Source organism: Trachinotus anak, unplaced genomic scaffold (assembly GCF_046630095.1).
Source record: "Trachinotus anak isolate AG129_WGS33_773 ecotype Australia unplaced genomic scaffold, CSIRO_AGI_Tana_v1 ptg000002l, whole genome shotgun sequence".
NCBI lineage: Eukaryota > Metazoa > Chordata > Actinopteri > Carangiformes > Carangidae > Trachinotus > Trachinotus anak.
The window spans coordinates 15995296-16020494 of NW_027273853.1; the positions used below are offsets into that span (position 1 = coordinate 15995296).

The 25199-nt window shown below is 39.6% G+C and overlaps 3 protein-coding genes across 9 annotated transcripts; 1 reads left to right on the forward strand and 2 right to left on the reverse strand.

Moving 5' to 3' along the window:
- Positions 1-190: 190 nt before the first annotated feature.
- On the reverse strand, positions 191-8446 carry sephs1 (selenophosphate synthetase 1). 3 transcript variants are annotated; one of them, XM_071501491.1, is made up of 10 exons: positions 8320-8446; positions 4783-4905; positions 4560-4656; positions 4027-4130; positions 3766-3873; positions 3373-3527; positions 3154-3244; positions 2949-3048; positions 2014-2226; positions 191-1016 (listed from the first exon to the last, which is right to left on the reverse strand). In XM_071501491.1, the coding sequence occupies exons 2-10, from the start codon at positions 4876-4878 to the stop codon at positions 802-804; spliced, it is 1179 nt and encodes a 392-aa protein (XP_071357592.1). In that variant the 5' UTR covers positions 4879-4905; positions 8320-8446; the 3' UTR covers positions 191-801. The 3 variants fall into 3 exon arrangements, with proteins under 3 accessions (XP_071357592.1, XP_071357601.1, XP_071357609.1); XM_071501500.1 differs by lacking the exon at positions 8320-8446 and adding an exon at positions 7797-8100; XM_071501508.1 differs by lacking the exon at positions 8320-8446 and adding an exon at positions 5355-5473 and having other exon boundaries at positions 655-1016.
- A 513-nt stretch (positions 8447-8959) lies between these two features.
- On the reverse strand, positions 8960-14094 carry bend7 (BEN domain containing 7). Of its 4 annotated transcripts, none has more exons than XM_071501469.1 (10): positions 13899-14094; positions 13198-13275; positions 12761-13114; positions 12361-12480; positions 11925-12271; positions 11224-11331; positions 10918-11035; positions 10699-10812; positions 10406-10447; positions 8960-9866 (listed from the first exon to the last, which is right to left on the reverse strand). In XM_071501469.1, exons 1-10 carry the CDS (start codon positions 13960-13962, stop codon positions 9817-9819), a joined length of 1395 nt encoding a protein of 464 aa, XP_071357570.1. In that variant the 5' UTR covers positions 13963-14094; the 3' UTR covers positions 8960-9816. The 4 variants fall into 4 exon arrangements, with proteins under 4 accessions (XP_071357570.1, XP_071357582.1, XP_071357576.1 ...); XM_071501481.1 differs by having other exon boundaries at positions 9668-9866; positions 12361-12477; XM_071501475.1 differs by having other exon boundaries at positions 9668-9866; positions 12361-12477; positions 12761-13117.
- A 1597-nt stretch (positions 14095-15691) lies between these two features.
- Positions 15692-22723, forward strand: prpf18 (PRP18 pre-mRNA processing factor 18 homolog (yeast)). 2 transcript variants are annotated; one of them, XM_071501519.1, is made up of 11 exons: positions 15692-15867; positions 16746-16823; positions 17062-17088; positions 18561-18662; positions 18761-18874; positions 19216-19362; positions 19600-19668; positions 19994-20134; positions 20249-20320; positions 20421-20576; positions 21914-22723. In XM_071501519.1, the coding sequence occupies exons 1-11, from the start codon at positions 15802-15804 to the stop codon at positions 21992-21994; spliced, it is 1053 nt and encodes a 350-aa protein (XP_071357620.1). In that variant the 5' UTR covers positions 15692-15801; the 3' UTR covers positions 21995-22723. The 2 variants fall into 2 exon arrangements, with proteins under 2 accessions (XP_071357620.1, XP_071357627.1); XM_071501526.1 differs by lacking the exon at positions 17062-17088.
- The last annotated feature ends 2476 nt before the right edge of the window (positions 22724-25199 follow it).

Here is a 25199-nt window from a genome sequence, read left to right on the forward strand (position 1 = left end):
TGTTATTGGGAACGCAGATGGTACATCTCCTGAGGGTTATGCAGATTTCTTCTCTATCTATGAATTCAAACCATGACTCATCAGCTGTGTATGTTATCAATCTGCAGTTGTATGATGTAAATAGATAATGTCACATATGATTTAGTTCATCTGTAAAACTGAAGGTCCCAAACAGTGAGAACAAACCATCTTCTATTTGAATATTTATTAGTTTATATGGGGACATTACAAAAAGTCAAAGTAATAAAAAACAAACCATTCTGGTCACACTCAGTTTCTTTCAAGGCATCAGTTACAGCAATGAACTAATACTAGGTTTTATAACTGTACAAAGTGAATGGACAAACAAAAACACCATCACATCACCTTGATGTCGCTTATGAGAACAACTTTAAAAGAGGCAACAGACTCCAGACTTCCTAAGATTCAAAATGAATCAACAGTATCAGATTATTGTCTTCATCACTCTCTTACCAGAAGCTGCCTGCCAGTCAAGCACATTTAACATAACAGAATACAACAGACACAAAAGGCATATGGATTTTAAGTATGCTCTATTTCTTACCAATTTTTATCATGGGGATACTGCAGGTTGAGTCCACTGGGTGGTGACATGCTCCCCGGGTCACTGTGTGGTGTGTGTGCGCTGTTTTTCATGTAGATACAAGCCAACCCAGTCTCTTCTGTGTACATACTATTTTGTGTATATATTTCAACACTCTAGGATGGTTTTGTAGTTTATGTGTCTAAAATCACTCAACAGAGCTTTTGGGTTCCGGTCTATGATTCAGCCAACGAGGATTAAGAGGTCGCACCAGGAGTTGGATTGACATTCTGCGTGGCAGCTTGTGGTGCCACCTCTATGATCCGTGGTTTGTCAATAATGCGAGCAGTGCGGTTTCCTTTCTCTACAATCCCGATGATCCACGCTTGGTGGCCCTCTCCGTATTTCGGGGATTTGATTTCTGCACAGAAGCGGGCAGCCTGCTCCCGGGGCAGACAGATAAGCAGGCCTCCTATAAATGAAAGGACATTTGGTCAGTTAAAATGATAACTCCTAATGTGTAGTGTTGCCGATGAGAGTTCAGTTCTCTTCTAGCTGGATCTACATGTCGCCTTTGATACTGATACACACAGTGGTGTTGTTTATAGGCTCAGGTGTTTGGTGGCAATAGATGGGCAGCAAGTGCAGTGGTTCTCGTCATATCTTTTTTGACTGATGTTCTTCGGTCTCTTTAGCGATTTCTGTCTTTTTGGACTCCCCTTTCAGTTGATGTCCCTCAGGGCTCATTTCCGGTTTTTCTTGCATAACTCCATATATCATAGTTTTAGCATTTTCATGTTTCATAGACCACTGCTTTACTACATAGACAACTTGTGCATTACCCTCAAACCAAATCAATTACACAAGTTAGCTATGTTACAGCACTGTTTTTAAGTTTCTAAATTCTAACAAAGCAGAATTTGTCTTCATCAGCACTGAGAGCATTGATCAGGTACAGCTGAGCCTAAGTTAAAGTTCAGCCTATACTATGTCATATTCTCAGGACTTCTAATCAGCAGAAGTGTCAAATTATTACAATATTCTTGTTTATCCAGGCTTAGAATATTTCTTAATTATGATCTGTTGTTACCATGTTTTAATTATTCACCCTGTATCTTGTCCTAGCCAGTATTCACATCTCATAACAAATTATCACATGAATCCACATTTGAAGTAAACTGGCCTTACTTCATGTGGTGCATATAAAGTACAGATTCAAGTTTTACATCTATACTATACAGACAGGGGCTTATGGCCTTGGTGAAAATTCAAAACCAAGGGTGACTGCATCTTTGTAGTTATGACCCCACAGACAGTAAAACAGCATTTTATTGATGTTTTCCTGTGTTATGTATGAGGTCATTTTATAAAACACTTTCTGGCACTCACTCTAAAAAGGCGTGAGGGTTGAAAGTTAGGTAGATTAAATTAGAATTAGAATAAGAAAATAACCATGAATACACACACACCTGATGTTTCAGGGCAGGTACCGTGCATGAGACCAAACATGTTCCCACAAGCCTTGGACACAGCAGCCATCTTGGCAAGCACTGGGAGGTTGTGGATGACAAATGACACTTCACTTCGCTGTTGACGTGCCAACGTCTGAGCGTGGCCGAGGATGCCAAACCCTGTGATGTCTGTGGCTGCATGGGCATTGAAGGTGTGCATGAGACCAGCCGCTACAAGGGAAGGCAGAGAGAGAGACTTAGCAAGGCATCTGGAGGATTAATTGTTTTGATTAGGGATATGCACAACTCTGTTTTGATAGTTGAAGATTAGTGAGTGGTATGAACAAATACAGATTATTCCATCTGTGTTAATTTTCACAAAGACTGTAACTCACTGTGGGCCAAATATGCAATCTTGAAAGCAAACAAACAACCAGTATGATGACAGATACCTCAATTCAAGTAATTAATCCTCTTTAAGTTTTTTCTTTTTATAAATTAACAAAAGTTAACAATAACAATATGATACAATGAAGGGAAACAAAAACAATTATTAGAAACCAAATCTGTGACCAGTGAACTAACACTTCCTATCTTTAAGTAATATTTCTATGCTTCTATGTGACTGGGTCCCAGTTTTGTCCTTGAGATAACAATGGTGTGTTGCAAACACTTAACTATAGTGTGCAACTACTGTCTCCCAAGAAACATTACCTTTTAGTATTTCAACGTTTTCAGTGTGGTCAGAGACTAGACTGAGCAGCAAAGGGTGTAATACAGCTGAGCTGCAGCAGAGGCTGCTGCTGTTCACAAATTTCAAGACATCTGCCCAACAGCTCACGTAGTAATGCTCATTTAACATGGTTATTTTATTGAAAAATAATGTCAAGAACCAAAAATTCAAGCCAGTTGTGACTCCTAATCAACTATGAGGACATTCATAGTGGTTTTACCTGTCCTGTTGAGGCGAGCCATGTTCATCATGGCTTCATGGTAGGCCAGCTCTACATCTTCCTGGGTTACCACCAGCTTGATCTTGTTCCACTTCTCAGGCTGAGGGATTAAAAGAAAACATATAGAGCCTGTGGCATTAGTAGTCATCCTAAAAAACAATAACTGTCCCGACATAATTATTCATGAGTGGGCAGGCAGACTTACAATATCGAGCCACTGGTGCACTGCAACAGCCACTTGCGTTCCAAGTGGCTTTGTCAACACCAACACGTCTCCTGGCACTGCATTGTCTGGCCTAAGAAATGTCGAACATGGCATCATCATGATAGATGCATTACAACAAAATTATACGTAATTCTTAAGCAGCTGTGAGTAGTTTAAACAGCTTAAGTAAAGAAATGTGTTATAGGAACCCATTCTTACATGATAAATTCGTTGGGCTGGCAGACTGTTGTAGCAACTCCTCCCATTACCACCCAGGGGTTCAGCACCGTCTGTCCTCCTGTTACAGATGTGCCAGCCTCCTCTGATGCATCCTTGAACCCCTGGATAATCAGTGGCATGACTTTGTCTCTCTCCTGTAAAAATCCAGTGAAGTCAGAGCAGAAGCAGAAGCACAATGGAATATGATAACTTTACTATGTTGTAATTGTAAATTGCACCAATCACCAGAAAAAATTCCTTGTATGTGAAAACATACTTGGCAATAAAACTGATTCTGATTCTGATTCTAATAATTAACACAGTTGGTTCTTGCAGATATTTTGCCAGACACACAATCCAAAAGTGGGATGCATCAACTGACATGCCTCTTACCTTCTCTGACATTTTGTTGCTGACTCCCAGAAGCATCAGCATGTTGTCACATTCTGTCACCCCCATGGCATACAGGTCACTTAGTACATTGGCACAAGCAATTCTCCCCTACAAAACAGAAATACTGAAAATTAAGCACATGAAGGGTTGGGTGTGTAAACTAGGCCTACATCAGACCCAATAATGCACATCTGCAAGAGTTAAAACAGTGACATCCTCCCATGTGTTACATGTAAAGCCCACAAAAGAAGAGATCCGTACCATCATGTAGGGGTCATCCACAATAGGGTAGATGTAATCTGTAGTCTGGACCAGAGAAAGGCCTCCATGTCTGAGAGGTATCACACAGGTGTCCATACCTATGCCTTCAAAAATAAAAAAGTTCTCTGTGATATATTGTAAATTTTTTTGTATGTGTGATACAGTACTGTATATACCACCCCTTAACAAAAAGGTTGTGCAGATTTTGACTGCTTGGCTTTAATGTAGAATAAAATCATGTCATCACATGATATTTTAGTTTATTTATTTAAGACATTTAAAGTAACAAAATGGTCAGAATTGTCAACAGTCAGTGCCGTGAGGTTAAAACTGGTTTCAACCACAAATGAGAGTTTTTGTCTCAGAAGTGTCACATAGAGACAAGTCTTTATCATACCATCTTCAATAATTTTTTAGATTATAAATTTTTAAGTTTGACCTGTTGTGGTTAGAACAATTGCTGTTGTTTGATTCATTACTATTAAGCACTTAAGGTATTTGTTATTATCGTGCTATATAAAGATCATAACTACCTAATCGAGGCATAACTGCCCCCAGGAACTGTTCATCCTCTTGATAGTGGTTCTCCTGTAGGGTTTCTAGCAGCTTCTGTAACACTTCTTGGGGCACCTGTGACCAGAGAAAATAACCACTATTTTCACACATTATTCTTTATACTATATTCCTTATCAGGCAGAATGTGTAATTACTTTGTACACAGACAATAATGCATCCAAGGTAGATAAGAGAGCCAACCTTGCAGCCTGTGCCCTTGAGCTCAGCAAAGCGTGTGAGCCTGAAGTTCTTGTCCAGCTCATAGCTTTCGGGGTTAAAGGACTCCCTCACAGACATGTCTGAAGAAACTCTGGGCCTTCACCACTAGGACCACATTAATGTTGGGACAGAAAAAATATAGGTTATTAGAAACACACTCTGGAGGGCTGGAAGAAGACTGTGTTAATTGCATAGACTGAAAAAAAACAAACTCTCAGCTTATTCACCACACTACAATGCAACCGGAGACAATTCACAAATGCGCTTTTTTGTGCATCATCTCAAATAAATCATGAATCAAAGAAGCTTTAACATCTTTACAGTATGAAACAACAGCACTGCAATGAATCCTGTCTTTGTGCAGCTTATAATGTTAATATTTTCAGACTGTGTCCGACAACTGTTGATTTAACTCAATTGTTATCTTCAGGGCTGTAACTAATAATTATTTTCATTATCAATTCATCTCCCAATTTTAGCAATTCTTACGTAGTGTCCAAACACAATTAAAAATGCCAGTTAAATTTTAATTTCCTAAAATCCCTTGCTAATACCTTTAAATGTTTCTTATGATGTTTGACCAATAGTCCACAATCTAAAGATATTTAGTAGCAGCAGCAAAGCCTCACAACTCAAAGACTGGAAAGAGGAAATGATTGCACTTGGCCATGGTGCAATCTTGATTGTATTTCAATTAATGGTGCAGCCCTAATTCAAACTATTAGTCATTCAACAAAATAGTTAGAGATTAATTTTCTGTCAATCCACCTCTCCATTGACTAATTGTTGTCATCTTGTTTCCAAGACAGAAATAACTACGAATCAACACTGAATAATGATAAGTAAAAAATATTTTGTAGACATAATGTTAGGTACACCCTCCAAGACCATCACAACACCACAAGTTACAGCTACAAACATGAAGAGAATTAAAGCACCACCTCTCTGCAAACGATGAACAGTTCTCAGTTAGTATTTCTGCACTTCTACTGTATTTGAATCTATTAGGTTATCAACATACACTCCTGATCAAAATCTTAAGACCAGTTGAAAAATTGCAAGAATTTGCATTTTGCACTATTGGATCTCAAGTAGGTTCTAAGTAGAGCTTCACAATGCTAACAGTAGAAATGGGAGCAAGAGACAAAATAATGAGCAGGCAATTTATTGAAAACAACAACTTAACTGAAATAGGCTGTTCATCGGGTGATCAAAAGTTTAAGACCATAGCTAAAAAAAAAACCGAAAACCCCCTCAAAACAGAAATCAAAGTGTCAAAAAATGACTCAGTAATGAGTAGCTCCACCATTCTTGCCGATCACTTCAAAAATTCATTTAGGCATGCTTGATGCAAGTGTTTCCAGGAGGCTAGTGGGAATGTTGCTCCAAGTGTTGAAGATGGCTTCACGAAGGGCAGCCACTGTCTGGAACTGATGTCCATTTTTGTAAACTTCCCTTGCCATCCATCCCCAAATGTTCTCAATTGGATTTAGATCAGGGGAACACGCAGGATGGTCCAAAAGAGTGACGTTATTCTCCTGGAAGAAGTCCTCTGTCAGGCGGGCATTGTGAACTGCAGCCTTGTCCTGTTGAAAAACCCAGTCATTACCACACAGACGAGGGCCCTCAGTCATGAGGGATGCCCGCTGCAACATCTCCACATAGCCAGCTGCTGTTTGACGCCCCTGCACAACCTGAAGCTCCATTGTTCCATTGAAGGAAAAAGCACCCCAAATCATGATGCCCCCCCCCCCCCCCCCCCCCCCCCCCCCCCCCCCACTGTGCCGCGTAGAAAACATCTTAGGTGGGATCTCCTTGTCATGCCAGTGACGTTGGAAGCCATCAGGACCGTCAAGGTTAAATTTTTTCTCATCAGAGAATAAAACTTTCTTCCACCTTTCAATGTCCCATGTTTGGTGCTCCCTTGCAAAGTCCAAACGGGCAATTTTGTGGCGTTGAAGGAGACATGGCCTTTGAAGACGTTTTTTGTTTTTGAAGCCCTTCTTTCCCAGATGCCGTCTGATGGTTATTGGGCTGCAGTCAGCACCAGTAATGGCCTTAATTTGGGTCGAGGGTCATCCCGTGTCTTGATGGACAGCCAATCGGATCCTGTGGCTCAGCGCTGGTGAGATTTTTTTGGGTCTACCACTAGACTTCTTTGTTCCATAACCCTCAGGATCTTTTAAGAAATTCAAAATGACTGTCTTACTGCGTCCAACCTCAGCAGCGATGGCACGTTGTGAGAGGCCTTGCTTATGCTGCTCAACAATCCTACCACGTTCAAAGACAGTGAGCTGTTTTGCCTTTGCCATCAGGAGGTCATGACAGTGTGAATACTTGACAGAAAAATGACATAGGATCCAAATTTTTGCGCAGATTGTGGCTTATAAAGGCTGTGGTCTTAAACTTTTGATCAGCTGATGAACAGCCTATTTCAGTTAAATTGTTGTTTTCAATAAATTGCCTGCTCAAACTTTTTTGTGTCTTGCTCCCATTTCCTCTTTTAGCATTGTGAAGCTCTACTTAAAACCTTCTTAAGACCCAATAGTGCAAAATTTATTCTTGCAATTTTTTGACTGGTCTTAAGATTTTGATCAGGAGTGTATATGTTTAATCCATGTTAAAAAAAAAACATCTCTCTGTGGCTCAATCACTCCTGACAACATAAAACACAGACGCTCATGTTTGTAGTTTGACCGGAAGTAACAAATGAATTATCCACGATGACATATCAGTCAGAAACACTTGGCCACCTGTCAGACAAGCCAATGAAGTTATTGTTTACTTATAACTCCGGTTTGTGGTTTAAACTGCTGTGAGTCGCTGAGGGGGGCCCGGTTTGTAAACAGAGGGAGTGTTCAAGAGACAAAATGTTGCCAAGTTCATTCAACCCTGAGGCACTGGCTGACAATATTAGTGGCGCCCAGAGTTAAACTTGTCTGTTCAGTGTAATGGACGCTACAGTATAAGCTACCAGGCTCTAAGCTTTGACATACATGCTGACAGTGACAGCTACATCTTTCACGTTTGTCTGTTTTGCTGAAAATGCAGTTTTCGTTTCGGTACAAAATCTTGCTAGCAAACGCTGATCCATGCATGAGGTGATGAGCATAAGCAGCTCTGACCAACAAAGAGCTGAAGACGTATCGAGCCGGCGAGCTGTAATTTATTAAATAAAAAAACACACACGCCGTGCACGCTGCATTACAAATGTGAAACACGGTTGCGAAACATAGCGTCAGCTCGCTGCACATGTAAGTTAAAAAGTTGCCGTAGACCGCCGAACAAAAATGTCGGCGGCGGAAAAAATTAACCCTTTCCTGTCCCTCGCCATGCGATGTGTGCAACATCAGACTTAGTAGCAATAAAACAACGCTAAACATGCGACTTGTGCAAAGTTTATAATGACACGGTGCAATAAAAGTGTTTACAATTGCCCTAGATGCGATTTTAGGACCAAAGCGGACTTATATTCTTGCAACATTTCCCCTTTAATTGCTCTGACCAGTTTATCCTTACCAGCTTCACGTTAGCGGTGGATCCCGACAGAAGAGCGGGGACTGGACCACAATGCACTGCGGCTCGAATCGGGCGTCGTCTGAGATCGCCTGACAAAAAGAGAGACATATTTGTCTTCTCCCCCAGAACTACAGTACAAAAATGTAAGCCATCACGTCTGATTAATTATATTATAATCAATAAATGTATACGACTTGGCTTTATCTTCATATAAAATTATTAGTGTTGCAATATAAAGAGGAAACTAACGAGATGTCAAAGGGTCCTCTGCCTGCACAGTGGCGGCTTTAACATCCCCTTTAACGAGCTCTGAAGTCTGGCAACAAAATCTCTACAATGGAGTGTACCTTTAATTTACTGTTTTCCCTCCAATTGCTTTTACAGCACCACGACACTGCCAGGTTCAAAGTGTAGCTGCTTAACAAACGCACAGGTTTAGAAACTTTTAAGAGCATTTATGAGCGTACCTTTTAATAATAATTATGTAATTGTTGAAACTAATGTTTTATTACACCGCTGTGTCACCTTAGGATGATATTGTTTAATTATACTTGGGCCTCTTTAGGCAATGCGTCACTTCTGTTTGTCTCATTATCTCATTATACTGTCGGGCATTTAAACACAACACGAAAAACAGTTGTCAAGAAACCATATTTAATGATGGAAACAGCTATTCATTTCATAGGTACTCTGAGCAGAAATGAAAGAAAAATGCAGTATCTCCATCAAATCCATCACAATATTCACAACAATAGCACTGGTATGCATAGCCTAAAGATTATAATTGTAAAAAGAAACATTATTGACAGAATACTGTCATTTTTTATTATTATTTTTCAGCCAGATGTAGCAAATCAACCCATTTTAATTAGAAAAACTGGCCAAAAATACATCAAATGTTTACTTTAATGTTTGGAAAAGAGGCGGATGCTGCACTGCACATTACACCCACTGAAGTACTGGTCACTTAAAAGGCACAATCCACAATGGGCAACTTCCCGTAAAATGTAATTTGTGCAAAATATATGAATGCTATGCTGTTACAGTACTTTTTCTCATTTTAGGCTTGTGACTTCTCCTAGTAATGACATATGAGAACTAGGAAAGTGTGCTTTTAAAGCTGTCGTCAATAATGTAAACTTCTAAACATGAAAATGACCTGACATTTCTTAACCACTGTATAGTTCATTGTCTGCTGTCACAAAATCCCAGATCCAAGTGGTGTCATATGTGTCAAATGAAAAGTCTGAAGGACCACAAAAGGCGGAGTGTGTGTATAGGAGAGAGAGAGAGAGACTGAGAGAGAGAGAGAGAGAGAGAGAGAGAGGATATCATGGAGCAGGCTTCTTCTTCATTTGGTCCTGTTGTTTTGTTTCCTTTACATTCATAACACATAGCAGCAAAGGAAATATCTAAAGTGGCTAAATGCATCAAGTTAGAGAAGTAATGAAGACAATCAACAAATCTGCTCTAAGGCCATGGTGGCAGGTCCTTGAATCAGCCAGTCATGTTCATCACTGTCCCTTCAGACTTGTTGTAGTCACAGCCTATAAAGGAAGAAAGACATTTTCTTTTTTTTAATTCATTAAATAACATCATAAAAAACGCCTTAATGCATTTGTGTGAGAATGTCAAGACAACTGTGTTCACAAATTTGGTCTCCCTTGAAAAAAAAAAGAGAGAGAAAAGCTTTTCTGACATCGAGGTTGAAATGGAGAGGTGAAAGAGAGGATATGGTGCATGGTGTGAAGATAATTAGCTGACATTTTGGGAAGCTGCGTGAGAATGTCAAATGTCACAGCGGCAGCGTGACAAAGACATACGAGCCAATAAGTGAGCCAGCAACACCAGTTTGTGTGTGTGTGTGTGTGTGTGTTGTGACAGCGAAGTGGAGAGAGGTAAAGACATTGTGGGCTCAGAGGGGGGCTGATGGAAAGATGTTGTAAAATGGGAGCACTGATGTTAAGGGAAAGGTGCAGACACAGAAAGACAAAAGCAGACAACTGAATAAATGGGTACAATAGTGTGTGTGTGTGTGTGTGTGTGTGTGTGTGTGTGTAGCTGCCCCTGCAAGCATCTTTCATACTTGTAGATGGTCCATTTAAGATTTCTTCTGCTTCTGCAGCATCTAAGGAGCCAAAGGAACATGAAGATTTACCTAATGCATTGACAGAAGACCTCTTCTCTGACCGCTAAACTAAACGTATTACTTGATAATAATAATAATAATAATAATACAGTAACTTTGTCTGACCATGCTCACAAAACCCTTTGCATCATAAAACCAGATTTAAAAAAAGACACCAGATAAAATATAAATATACAGTATAAATTACTACAAGAAAAGCTTAGCTGGCAGACTCTATAGCAGTTCAATACCTCTTTTCAGCCTCCTCCTGGCAAGTTTGATCTGATCTTGGAGGATCTGCACCCAGTCTCGTGGCCCAGGCAACTTCTCTATTCTGTGTTCAGTGCAGTATTTCTCTGTAAACACTGGATACAGTTCACACAACTGAATTAATATTTCCACCAAATCACGTTTGTTCTACCCAACTATAAAGAGACTGATAAAATCTCTAGTATCTTTCTCTCACCTACCTTTAATGGCACCCACAATATTCTGGTCCAAGCCCTTACGGTTATCATTGAGTCCTCGCTTTCTTTTACCATTTGGTAAGGAGTTGGCCAGGGTAGCATCATCAAAGAAGGCACACACCTAAACATGTAGTAGCTCCATGGTAAAACATTGCTCTGCCTTTATTGAGCTTAGCTTATTATGAAAGTGAATTGATAGAAATTATTGTTTAAAATAAAATGCGAGTATCAAGTGACAACATAACTGAAATGACTGTGAACCTAATCAAAGGCCTAAAGAATATGCTTTTTAAAAATGTAGCTACGCACCAGTTTCCGGAACAGCAGGCTCCCAGAGCGTGTGTAGTTGACAAGAATAGAGTCTAACTGAGCCTTTGAGATAAACACGTCATAATCCTCTGCAAGACGCACCTCAGACTGAAAAGGAATCAAATAACACACGATGTGAATTGTGATGTATCATGGGAAAATGATACATCAACACATAACAAGATTCAAGATGCTGCAAAATAAAAACCAGAGAATGAGCATGCAAAAAAAAATTTTCTCAAACTGCTCTAAAATGAAATGAGTGAAAGAGTCCAAGAGGTCAGGAGACACAAAGGTGCAAATAGCAAAAAAGCATGCCCCTTCACATAGGCTCTCAATACACACAATGATGTTGATGTAAATGCAATCAAACACACTGAGGAAAGAACCTTTTGTAATAGAAATAGATTCTATTTTCCAATTTCTGTAGCTTAACAACACTTTAGAAGAACTTAAAATGTATCTTCGGTTGAGTTAAAGTAAGAAAAAGTATCAGATTTCTTTTCATTGTAAATGCAGTAAATACATACATTTAAATTCCTTTTGAGAACCAATTCATAGGAAAGATTAAGTTCAAATTTATAAGTACTGTTTCTGAGGGAGAGAGTGTAATACACTGAAACATAAATCAGAGCTGGAAATTTAGCACTGAAAACACACATGAGCATATATACATCAGTGTACACTAACATGTAGGTTACCTCCAATGACTGTGGTTCCCTTAACTGGTTCAGGAGAGGACTGTGCGTGTTGTTGACAGTTACTGGATTGTTCTGAGGTGGAAGCAGAGAGACCTCTGAGGGCTGACTGCTGATTGTGGATGAGTCTTGCGCTTTCTCAGATTCCTCCCTCTTTCCTGATTCTACAGGTGCAACTACAAGTGGCGATGCCTCCAGAGGGGTAAGAGCAGCTCTTCTGGTGCTAGACACAGTCAGTGGTGCCACTTTATAGATTGGCCTCCTCTTGCGGGGCCTGCGACAAGGAGCAGGTCCTGGGCTGAGACGAGGTTGGCATGGTGAAGCTGTCTGTTCCTGTCTTTCCAAGGAAGCTTGAAAAGACAGTAACACATTATATTTTCACTCTCTCTCTTTCTGTCTTTCTGTCACAGTGTGTGAGAATGTGTGTGCGTTCACTGACCTTTTTGAGTCTGCATCATTCTCCTCATGGCACGTAGTTCTTGCAAAATTGCCTGCAAGGTGCCCTTACAGTTACACATACAGCAGGGAGTTTCTGGCACAGCAGGAGGTACTACATCTGCTGGAATGGGAATGGTGCAATGGTTAGTGATGGTTCTCTCAAACAGGTATATTGACAAAATGCACTCTCATGCCATGTCTCAGACAACAAAGGGTGCACTGTAAGTATTGGATAAACTTGTATGGATAAACTTGCCAAGAGCACCTCTAAGTGCCTGCCTTACACACAGATACCTCAACAACAAAACACTTGTCTGATGTTCAGCACTAGATATGATCTACTTTCAAATTTTATGAAAATATTTCATCATGTCTCCATCACAAATGTTCGGGTACTCTACCATTAGCATCATTCATTTTGATTAAATGCTTTGTATTGTTGAGGATCCTCAGGGCTTTGGAGCGGGTGCTGTACTGGCCACAGCCTGGACCGTTGGGGATTGGGGTGGATATGGATGAAGGGGAAGGCCCTGGGTCCTCTGCAGAGTTCCAGCTGTTGCTCTGGTGGTCCTCTGATACGAGAGACAAAGGTGCAGGCTGATGTGCCCACGCCTGGCGCTTATCCTGGGGCTCCTTTGTTAAGCTGTCCTGCTCTGTTCCCACACGCTGATATACCCTGCTGGTCTTATCACTCAGAAGCCTCATCATTCCTGTGATTTGTCTCTTGATCTCCATGCCCTCATCCCCCAGCCAAACTACTTTGAGAGAGAAGAGTGTTAGTGGAATTAGTGAGCTCTGCTATGCTATATCAGAAATTGATCCTTACAGTGGCACATACCATCAGGCACAGAGGCATCCTTAGGCTCTCCATTGGCATCTTTACAGCTGGAATTCACCATATATGAGGGCTCACAATCTGCAGGTAGAACAGCAAGGTTTTGTCATGAAATAGTAGTAGCCTATAACAATAATCAAATAAAAGCTTAATCTTATTTTAAAACCTATTGACAGATGATTGCAAGAATGGTGTTTTCGGCCTTTTGCATTTTTATGATAGTTAGCTTGTGCTTCATCTAATGGGGACTGTGATGTCAACCGAGGCAGAAACCCCCCCCCCCTCCACCCCCCTCCACCCCCCTCCCATCCCATGTAGAAACCACCACCTGTAGGTGCTATTGAAGTAGTGTAGGGAAGAGAGGTGGCCTGGAGCTTACAGCTTCGGCAAAAAAAAAGTGGACAATGTTGTATGTTCAGAATGCGCGACATATTTTCATTTTTTGAAGTGTTTGCTGACTTAATTCATTCTTTTAAATCTAATTACAATGATCTACGTGGAGACAGATGTCCAGGGAGGATTTTTACGTGTTAGACTTGAATCATTAGAGTTAGCGGGTTGGTTGAAATCGAGCCACAGACTATGGGCATTGTCGTGGCCATCGCTTTTGTTTACAGAGTCGTCTCTGCTGGCACACAGCGCCAGACAAACACCCAGACACGGACGCGCGTCTTGCAAGGTCTTGCATTCATTCAGCAGCCTACCTTCATCCGTGACCAGTTTAAAGCTCTGTGACTTCCTTCTCCTCTTCCTTTCCCCAAACTCCATCTTCAGGAGGATTATTCAGTGAGCCGTGCGGTCGGAAATCGCTCTTCAGAAAGACGAAATCAGTGACAAGGAGACACTCAGCGGAATCAGTGTCCGTCTGCCTTATTAATCAGTTAAATTTCTCCTCAGGCTGCGCTACAGATCCTGTCAGCGGCGGATTTCCACCGTGTTTTGGTTAAATTGACCAGATAAATGCTGTGGTATCATCTGTTCCCGTTCCCAACATGATGCTGGTTCTTCCCTTGCGCCATGTAAATAAATTAATGACTTTAATATTAAAAAATCGTCACATATCCCTTTGCGCCACCTGATGGTAACGTTCTCATCTAAAAGGTCGAGTCAGACATTTGGCACTGTAGTGTCCAGACAATTGGCTGGCATCTGAGCAAAAGCACTATTGAGACCAGACTACAAACTTTTTTTCTAGATTCTGAAATTATTATCACGTGAATGCTACTAGTGTTTCTATTGATGTCAAAACGACTCATTTTATAGATTAAAAAAAATTATTCAATGACCTATGACACGTTTGTCGTGTTTATGTTGTACATTTGTTAGAACTAAATTCCGTGTCTCATGGCAGGCAGGACTCAGATGGAATAAATCCACTTCCTTGAAGCATGTAGTGGATATCCATATCCATGTAGGTACATCAAAGGGTGAATTTGCCCCCCCTCCTCCAGTCATGACCTCGTTTCATGACTCGAGTATAAAGTCACTTAAGAGACCTGGCAGAAAATAGGAGGTAGTACTGAGTCACAAGGACTGGCTAGATGGTTAAGTTTCCATCATATTTTCATTCTCAGCTTAAACCTATTTCAAAAAGCTCTCATTAAACCCTGTTCTTGGAATACGAGAATGCTCATCACATATTTTCTACCATTGTGATGGTCACCTGTTAAAATCAAAATCTGCTCATAGATGGGGGTGTGAACTGCAGTACACTTACAGCATCCCCAATTAACATTCAGGATCTAAGGAAAGCAACACTTCTGTGTAAAAAAAATATCTGCCTTTGAAACATTTATTTTTCAAACATCTTTGTAATAGAATCTGAGGAGAATCCTGAGGAGTTTGTCAGTGAATGGTCTCATTACGGTCAGTTGGGATGTTCTTCTCAGTGGACAGCAGCAGAAGATCTGAGAGCCTTCCTTCACCTCTGTTTCTAAGCTGGGTCTTGATCAGTTTCAAGGAAAGATTGCTTGACTGATGCAGTTGAGACAAGCAGACAATCTGGGGGAGCGGCTGAGCACATTTGGGAGTAGTAGATACAAAATAGACACTTTTCATCCTTTAGAACTGTGTTTAAATAATGTAATCACTTGTTTACAAGTTTATTGTAAATATGATGGTATCATACACTGGAGATAAGTGAGGTTTGCTGAAAACCCAACACTTAAATAGCTATATTAGATATTATTAATATTATTATTATATTATATATATATATATATATTATTCATCATTATATATTACTACACATCAAATAAGATATTATTAAATAGGCTATTAAAGGTTTAGTGGAAGTTTATGATCGCCCATTTTGCTGTTCAGTAACCTAGCCATTACAAGTTCACTGTTAATTTCAACCCTATTCGAAAGCCTAAATAATATTCTTATCAATTGGCGCATTAAATGTTTTTGTGTTTACGTTTATTTTTACGTTTTTTATTTTGAAATAATCCATAAAATAGAAGAAACCATTGAAGACTCTTATACTGAAATCCAGTGATTAGTAACTTCCGGTTAAAGGGGTTAGCCGGTAGCGTGGTTGTATCCGTCTGCTACAGTGATTAATTGCTGAAATAAGCGAATAACGACAAATATTACAGTTTTGAAATGGATATACTTAAAGCTGAAATTGCAAGAAAGAGGAAACTCCTGGAGGAAAAGCAGCTTGTTGACGTGAGTTGCTGATGAAGTTGCTTGTTTTTGTGAGCGCGGTAGCCCAGTTGCTAATGTTGACAAGCGCTAACTTAGTTCAGACAATGTTGTCTTTCCAAAATCATCGATGTTTTTATTAACACGCCTCTACAGATGCGTTGGCGCAGCGCTGAACCTCATGTATAATACAAGATATAGCTAACGCTAGCGTGTTAAAGGTAGACGTGTGGCTAACGTATTTTAAATAGAGCAAAAAGTTAATTAGGAAATAAATGCGTAGCGCTAACGTTATCAGATTATCGCCATGTTGTCTGATAATCTTTAATGGATAGCTGTGCTAACACTGTGACTAAAACCTCAAAACTATACAAACTCCACACTTCAAAGCATCCATTCAGTAAATTAAGGTTATTTATGACATAATCAGTGTGATAGAAACATTGGAATAGGCGTATTGATGTGTTTCTTCTTCAGTGCCGATACAATGTCATTGAAAACGTCGGTTTTAAATGTACTATATCACTCTTTTACTCACCTTCTTCATTAAACTTGACTGTTAATGTAACAACACATCATGGTACCTTGCAGAATTTCTTAATAGTTTTCTCTTTAGCTAATGACATGCCTGCGTTCAATTAAAGTTGAACTTTAAATTGTGAGATTTTGCTTTGCTGAAAAGAACTGGGTTTGTTGTCACGTTTAGTTCAGTACAGAGAAAGAAAAACTGTTCATTACTAGCCATTTGTGTTAAAGACATATCTACAATGTTATAGTAAAGGAAGGGAAACAGTTGCTATGTCATGCCGCTCCAGGCTTCACCATCAACGTGATCTTTTCATTGCTCTGTACACTGGGATGAAGTTTAAGTGTAAATCAAGCTATTATCTTTTCATTCCCAGGACTCGAAAAGATTCTTCAAAAGGGCTGAGCTTGTACACAAGGAACAAGAAGATTACTTCAGAAGATGTGGATACAAGGTTGATGCCAAGGCCGCTCTGACTCTCACTATCTCACACAGACACATCTGTTCACTTCACTGCCTTTCTTCAGTTCCGTTTTATGTCATATTTCGTATGGCAGTCTAATACTGTAATTACATTTTTTGCCAGGAAACAAAATAAGGTCAGGCATTGATGCTCAGGTGAACATTAGTGTATGTATCTGTGTTTACTGTGCTGTTTTTTCCCAACCTACCTCTGCTGCCTGCATCTGTAGGTTCAGAGAGAGACTCCTGAGAGCCAGGTATGGGATTGCAGAGTGAAAGTAGCTGACAGGATGCATGATAAAAGGATAAAACACAATGTGTCCCAAAAGCTTCCACTTCCTTGGCATCCTTTTTGAAAGTTCACTCACTGAAGCCAGTGAGGATAAAAGCAGAAATAACACGGTGGAGACGACTTTATTTGCGAGTCCAGGTTGTTAGAAATAACCCCATGAGGGCTGGATGTTTTGGTGCAAGATGTTGAGATACACTCATCTCAAGCACACAATTCAGTCAGTCTGTAAACATATATGAATTTGATATCAAGCCTAGAGAAATGGAAATTTTCACCAGGTCTCTGCTAAATGTGCTTGATAAATTTGGTCTGCTTTAGGTTATTTTGAAAATTAATTTTACTAATCAAATTTTATTTTGTCGCACAAATAATTTTTGTCAGAGTCGTATAAAAGCTTTTGAAAGTATGAATTTATTCTAATTTACTTGCATTGTATGAATTTGCTGAATCACCTCATGCATCCAAAACTCCACCATTGTTGATATTTATGCTTTTTACTGTTTGTTTATATGTGCAACAACCACTATGACTACTAGTCTATATGCTGGACTGGTAATGTGTTACAAACTATTTGCAAACTCAGAAACCGTCATTTGTCAGAAAGCAAGGAAACAAGGAAAGGAAGCCACAAAGTCAGGGTGGGACACAGCCACAGAATGGATTTCAGCATGGGATACTGAACTGAAATGAAAAAAATAATTCCGTTGTCAAGCTGCACCTCTTATTTTGCACATAATCTGTGACAGCAGCTTTAATATTTAGAGTGACTATGAGTTTTCCCTGTTTTTTTTGTCACTAGTTTGCATCGCCTTGTAACAGTTGCTCTATGGAAAACTGCATTTCCCCTTCTACATTGTGCAAGACTTTAAATGTCAGACTTATTCAGCTCTGCAGTATACATTGTCTTTTCGAGCTAGGGCCACTGTTTGTTTGGAAGGCTTTTTGTCATCAGTTTCTGTTTGATCTTTTAGATTGTGGTGTTTAAACCACAATCTAAGAGTGCCAGAGTGCATGTGCCCATGAATGCATGATCTGGTAGCATACTTTGAGTTTCTGTTTTGCAAAAAAAGACTGAATATGTTTTGCCTGTGGTTAGGTTTTCAGGTGGTGCAGCCAGCACCAAATGAAAGTTGTGAGATTAATACTCTATATGCTTGCTTCTACTGAGAAGTTATTCACTGACTTATCTGCTTTAAGTCACTGACTAACTTACCACAGGTAAGATAGAGATATGAATCTATGTACAATTTATCGTAACGATATGCATTTTCTTCAGTCCTGAGATATCTCATGAAGGCATTACAAGTGCTTTTCATGCATATCCCAGTCCTATTAGTTACATTTGCAGTTGCCCAAAAAACGTTTGATCTTTTGATGTCAAATTTTGATACCTCCAATAACTTGGTATATCTCTCTCTCTTCCTTGTTGCCCTGAAGATTGATAAGAAGGAGGAAGATGAGCCATCCACCTCAGCTAATCCAGTGTTAGAACTGGAACTAACAGAAGAGAAACTGCCAATGACACTATCCCGACAGGAGGTGAGTGAATATGTAATATTAACACTTTTTTCCTCTGAGCATTCGTTTTTTATTTCCATGTTACATGTTAAATGTGTCTTCTGTTGTGTTTTATGTAGGTGATTCGACGGCTTAGAGAGCGAGGAGAACCAATCCGATTGTTCGGAGAGTCAGACTATGACGCCTTCCAGAGACTCAGGAAGATTGAGATTCTGACGCCAGAAGTAAACAAGGTAGGCCTGAGACCTTCTGTGAGTGGAGCCCAGTATCCAGATCCAGAGAGAAATTCACGCTGAAGCCTCGACTTTGGAAATTTGCATATCACGATCATTATCACTGTTCTGATAACAGGCCAGAGTAATCAAAAGCAGATTTTCTTTGTTTTGTTCAACAAAACTGTTGACAAATTCTGTGAAGTAATGAAGCTATTTATCCCCAGAGTTATTCACACGGTCTTGAGTGAAAAAAATGGAAGTGATAGGGCTGCTAATCTGTCATGTGATTTTTGGCACTGATTGCCGATTTACACTCTTAAATTTTTGGTCCTAATATTTGCTGCTGCCACTGTGTCTAGGGCTTGAGGAACGACCTGAAAGCAGCCATGGACAAGATTGACCAGCAGTACCTGAATGAAATTGTTGGAGGAACAGAGTCAGGAGAATTAGACACACAGCACGACCTGAAAGTACATGAAGAAAACACCACTATAGAAGAACTGCAGGTACTGTGTCATGGAGGAAAAATGGGCCCTCAACTGTTAAATAGTTCATTTTCAGTTATGTCAAGCTACGAGCAATTTGTGTAATGACTACTTTTGTGTTCTTAAGCTATCACACACTGAGGTACAAATTTCGATGAACTGATAATTTGATCAGTTGGTCATATTAATTATCCATTTAAAGGGTTTGTCAGTCAAGGTTATAGTTGATTTTTGTCTCCCTATATTGTCTCCCCCTAGGCTCTTGGTAAAACCCTGGGTACAGGAGATGATGATGGAGACCAGGATGTCATTGACAAGTTTTTGAGGGTAAGACAAGAAAGTCATGCTCAACCTTCAGTCTAGAGGGAGCTGTTGGATAAAAAATGTTAACATCACTACTGTGGCTGCTATTCATGTTGTCGTTTATTACTCTATTATATTATGGCGTTGATGTGCATTCATGTTGAATAAATTAACTGTTGTGTAATAGATAAAGAAATATTACAAGTTTTTTTGGATGATGGGATGTTTTTTTGTGATGTATTTTAATGCTACTATTCAAGAACAAATAATAATCATCTGTCTAGTGTCTGTCACTGTTTCAATTCTTGATAATGGTTTCTTAATAGTCACATTTCCTGCTGTATTCTAGTTTCTTCTTGGTGTTTGGGCCAAGGATCTGAACAGCCGAGAGGACCACGTGAAGCGCAGTGTCCAGGGCAAGCTGGCCAGTGCAACACACTCACAGACTGAGTCCTACCTCAAACCTCTCTTCAGGAAGCTCAGGAAGAAGGTAATATTTGCAGAGAGCAAAACAAGTTGCAAGATGTTTTTTTTTAATTAATTAATTTTTTTTATGGGAATATTTCGTTTCTATTAGTTTAGATTTTTTTATGATCTCTTTCAGAGCTTACCAGCTGACATCAAAGAGTCAATCACAGACATCATTAAATTCATGTTGGAAAGAGAATATGTCAAGGTTTGTGGATATCCAAAAACAGTGATTCTGATCCATGCCGTCCCTTTATTATTACAAATCTACTTCTACATCTTTTAATGAATTTGCATGTTTTTTCTAGGCAAATGATGCCTATCTGCAGATGGCCATTGGAAATGCTCCCTGGCCTATCGGTGTGACCATGGTGGGTATCCATGCTCGTACTGGGCGAGAAAAGATTTTCTCCAAACATGTGGCACATGTACTCAACGACGAGACACAAAGAAAATACATTCAGGTGAGAACCCCACATTATTCACTACAAATGGAATGGGATGGGATTTGTTTTCAGGACAGCCTTCATAAGATCAAATACAATCTAATAGCGAATGCAAGATCCTGACACTGACATATAATGATCGTCAGTGGACATCATGTACACATGTTTACACTGTGCATGGAAAAGTATTGGAATTACAAAATGTTGATGAATGCCCCATGCTCAATGCCAAAGCATGAAATCATTTTTATGCCTCCATGCCGGCGACAGCCGTGGACAGAGGCATTATGTTTTCGGGTTGTTTGTCCATTCCAGTCTCACGGACTCAATATTTCAGGAGCACCTTGAGGAAATTTCTTCATATTTCACTTCCTATTTCAACGTTCACTTGGACACAAGAATGAACTGATTAGATTTTGGTGGTCAAAGGTCAAGGTAACATGTGACCTCACAAAACATGTGAGGTCACATGTGTGGCCATAACTTGTCACATGTTAGCCATAACATATGTGTGGCCATAACTCGAGAATGCACACACTGTTAATGACAAAATACACTACATTTTATTAAATTCCACCGAAGTCTCATCTACGTATGTTGTATGAGTCTGGACAGACATGGATGTAAACTGCAATTTGACTGGCTGGTGGGGGCATACAACCGTGAGGCAGTAATTGTAGTTTTCTCATAATTTAATTTTATGAAATGCCATATTCAGGCTATTGTGAATTTTGTACTACAAATAATCATAAATTCTTACTTAAGTAAAGTGCACTATTTTTATGACTTCTTGCTTTTCATGGAAGTGTTCTATTATTGAAATTAAAAAGACAGTCTCTTCACAGAAGCGCATACTGTAACATAATTGTATGACAGGGATTATTGAAGGACAATTCCTATCGTTACCCTAGTCACAGTAGATTTTGCATGTTGGTAATGCAAATTCTGCTGCATTATTTTCATTGTAAAAGGGTCACCATACCTGCATAAATTAGCATTTGTTGTATGTTACTAATGTGTTTTAAACAAACTGCTCAGGTTTATGGACGAGGCCAGGATTTAGGGTAGTGGCTGGTCATATACAGTATTTAATAGAAGTCAACAGATTTGGTCGTATATCATTTTGCATCACTGTGTCTCCTGGAATGCTGTAATCATGACATGTACTAACAAATTAATTAATATTGTTTAATATTGATTAACATGTCTAAAGAAGGCCTAAGGTCTAAAAAGTAGCTAGATATGTGTTCCTAGGCAATTTTGGAAATCACTTCACCATATATGTGAATGTTGTCATCTCTGCCAACAACATTTTTCAATGACAGCTGAATTTCCTTTTATTTGTCTTACTACAGGGACTGAAGAGGCTAATGACTATCTGCCAGAAACACTTCTCAACTGATCCCTCAAAGTGTGTGGAGTACAATGCTCTTTAACTTAAAATGTTACTGTTATCCTTGCCAAGGCTGTCAGGTCCACTATATCACTATTCAAAATGGGAATTTTTTGTAGCAGCTCAGTCATGGATTCTGGCCTGACTGAAATGTGGTTGTGCCAGAAATGTCTCCAAATCTTGTGTAACAGGGGACTTCAAGTACAAATGCCTTTCAGAGGAAAAAAAGCATAATTCAAACAAAAATGGGGTAAGACCAGTTGTCTGCAGTCAGAAGTATGCTAACTTAAAAGTCTAATGAAAATATCTTAGATTTAGCAGGGGAACGCTCAACACCTCTGAGTCTTATTAGACTTGTCATTGTGAACTACTGGGACAGCTAATGCACCTGTCTTGCCATTAATAGTCACCGGTCTTCTGTCCTTTTGAGAACGTCTATGTGTATGGATGCTCTGAGAAGTCAAAACAAATAAAAGGGTTAATTCTATTTACTGCTCTTGTCGTTAAAATCATACTCCTTTTAATACTGGCTTGCATGAGTTCTTCAAAGGCTTATTTTGATGATGTGGCAAGCAAAGTGTCATTTGCTAAGGAAGATCCAATAGTGTAAGTTTTATTACACCTGAGATATTACAGGTCTTTATACTATAACCGCTGCAGTGTCCGTTTTATCTGTACATTTTTGTTGTCATGTTTTCAGCAGATAATGAAACCAATTAATGTCTTTCTGTACAATGTCAATTAGAAAATAAAGTGTTGTTTTCTTATACCAGCAACAGTTCTTATGATTGATCACTATTATGCAGAATGAAAAGTTAATTTTCCCTTTCAAGATAAATTTTACTCCATGATTGTCAAGATTTGCTCTCTGAGCAGCTGGACTGCTGAATAGGACTATATTTAACCACCACAGTGTTTTTTTTCTCTTTTTCTTTTTTGAAAATGTGTCTTTTGGGAAACGGTTCCTTATAAAGGACTCTCCTCAGCAATGTGCCACAATATGCTTCAGTGAATATTTTGATTGCCCACTGTGTGCTTTAAGAATTCATTAAGAACATACTAGTCAGATGAAAATAGCCAGTTAAGGAATCATTGTGCTATTATGTGCTCTCCTGGATGGCAGTCCAGAAAAACAACTAGATTTACAACAGCTGATTGCTGATGGAAACCTTCCAGTAGTGTGCTAAGACAGTAACATCCAACGTCACACACTGACCTTACTACGCTGAGTAGTAACCATGGTGATCTGATCTGTTCCTTGTGGTCATAGTGTGTTCTCGGCTGTCTGAACCCACGTCACCAGAGTTTCAGTCTGCCAGCTCTGAACACGTCACTGCTTGAGACTCAGCTGGACAGGTTGACAGTTGGCAGTGCAAATACTGTGAAGTAGTTCTGATTTTCCAGTGGCAAATGTCCTCTGAAAGAAGCAAATTCTCTCTGAAATGTGCCACTTTCACCACCTACATCTAGCCCTCAGTAAAGAAGAGTTTTCTTTTAACAGCGTGGAAAAACATTTGAGCTCAAGAGCATGAAATAACCTAATCAAAAGTCAGTGCATTTGTCCATGAAACACTTCTCTGTCCTTGAGATGAACAGAGTGGAATATTTTGGCTTCTGTCCAGTCTAATCTGTTGTGTCACTGTCAGCTCTGTCGTTTGCTTAGCCAAGGCCTTGAAATGGTCCAAAATATTTGCATTTCATTCTAAATTAACAAGAGACTTCCTTGTGCGTTATCATACCAGAGGGTTTGTGTGAGTTCTGTTATCTCCAAGACCAACAGGAAGGAGATTTATTTTAGGTGGACATCACAAAAGGACATACATTTCATTTGTAAACATAGTGAAACTATAAGATTGCCTATGAAATCATTATAATTATTCAGGTGCATATAGCAGAACAATTTAGAGGAGGAATTGTATGAATGAATTTAATCATCAGCACACCAGTTTTTGATGAAACAGCTTAGGAAACCCATTGTACTACTTAGGCAGACGTCAGACTGATCACTCCAAAAAACATCATGACACAGTGGACAGCAAGGATGACACCTCTGGCTTAGAACAGTGGTGGAGAAATTGCTTGCTGGGAAGAAAATGGGACCATAAAGAGGCATTGCATTTTGGATATACTGCAGTATTTGGATGTATAAGGTCGTAACAAGTGCTACTGTATATCTCCCCTGTTTGCAGAATGTACTGTCTGGTCAGTGTATTTCAAAACTTTGCTGGGATGGTACATGTTGCACTTCTTGCTCCTAGCATTGATATGTTTTGTATCAGAGCAGCTGATGTGCTCCTGTGACTCTCTCTGCCCTCTGAATTTCTCAGTTCAATCTCAAAACTCTGAGCTCTGTTTCATGTTCCGTCTTTGTCTCTTGATTGTCCTCTTCCTTTCACCTCAGCTTGTCCCATTCAAAGATGTTGTTAAAGGCTGTAGACAAATATGTGGCCTCATCCCATTCTCTTGGCAGTGACCCTGTATGTGGATATGCTGGTTTAATACTGTTTGAACTCCCTGACAACAATGAGGGTTTGTCTTCATTATGTGGGGGCCTAACGTTTTTTCCCTCTCTCTAATGACCTCAGATCTATGCACAGCCCCATTACTGGCTGTAAGATGTGGGCAAGCTGATAAAAAACCTGCTCTATGCTCCTTTTGTTCAGGCGTAGGATGGTGTCACTGCAGGATGTGTCAGAGATCCACTAATTGTCATTAACACATTCAAATCCTGAGTCTTCGTGGAAGGATTATCTCCATAGCCCCTGTGCAACTGCATATATTAGCATGCTAATGTGGAAATCAAACCAAAAGTGTTATTTAGAAGCTTAATTGTTTTCTAGTGAATTATTTCATGGTCAGGAAGTAGTTGAGGTGGGTGAGATATAATCTCATTGTAGGTAACAAATCTACCCATAAATGTAAAGAAACGTTATTTAAGCAGGTTATAGATGTTTCGTGCATGCAGAGCAAGTGGATGTGGACCATATCTTTACCATGCTGTGCTTTCAACACATTCTGCATTTAGATAAAGACAACAGTTTAGTTCTATAAATTGATGATCAGAGCCCCGTTATGGAATATTTCAGCTCATCTTTTTGTTTCCAGGTGACCACTCGCCTTTGATTTCCATGAAAATGCCTTGCCTATTGATGCTTGCCAGCTTGTAGGTCTTCAACTATAATTAGAGCTTCATTTCTTTTTTCACCTGGACTCGCTGGATGGTAGGATCGTTGCCAGGCACCTGAGCA

Coding starts and splice junctions, on each gene's coding strand:
- sephs1 (XM_071501491.1), bottom strand. CDS start 4,878: ATGTCTGTGAGGGAGTCCTTTAACCCCGAAAGCTATGAGCTGGACAAG. Junction 3,874..4,026: donor TGGATGACCCCTACATGATG/GTACGGATCTCT, acceptor TCTGTTTTGTAG/GGGAGAATTGCTTGTGCCAA. Junction 3,049..3,153: donor TGCACCAGTGGCTCGATATT/GTAAGTCTGCCT, acceptor TTAATCCCTCAG/CCTGAGAAGTGGAACAAGAT.
- bend7 (XM_071501460.1), bottom strand. CDS start 13,962: ATGGAGTTTGGGGAAAGGAAGAGGAGAAGGAAGTCACAGAGCTTTAAA. Junction 11,036..11,223: donor GCCTGCTGTTCCGGAAACTG/GTGCGTAGCTAC, acceptor CTACATGTTTAG/GTGTGTGCCTTCTTTGATGA. Junction 10,448..10,698: donor CAGGAGGAGGCTGAAAAGAG/GTATTGAACTGC, acceptor TTGGCTCCTTAG/ATGCTGCAGAAGCAGAAGAA.
- prpf18 (XM_071501519.1), top strand. CDS start 15,802: ATGGATATACTTAAAGCTGAAATTGCAAGAAAGAGGAAACTCCTGGAG. Junction 16,824..17,061: donor TCAGAAGATGTGGATACAAG/GTTGATGCCAAG, acceptor CTGCATCTGTAG/GTTCAGAGAGAGACTCCTGA. Junction 17,089..18,560: donor GAGAGACTCCTGAGAGCCAG/GTATGGGATTGC, acceptor GTTGCCCTGAAG/ATTGATAAGAAGGAGGAAGA.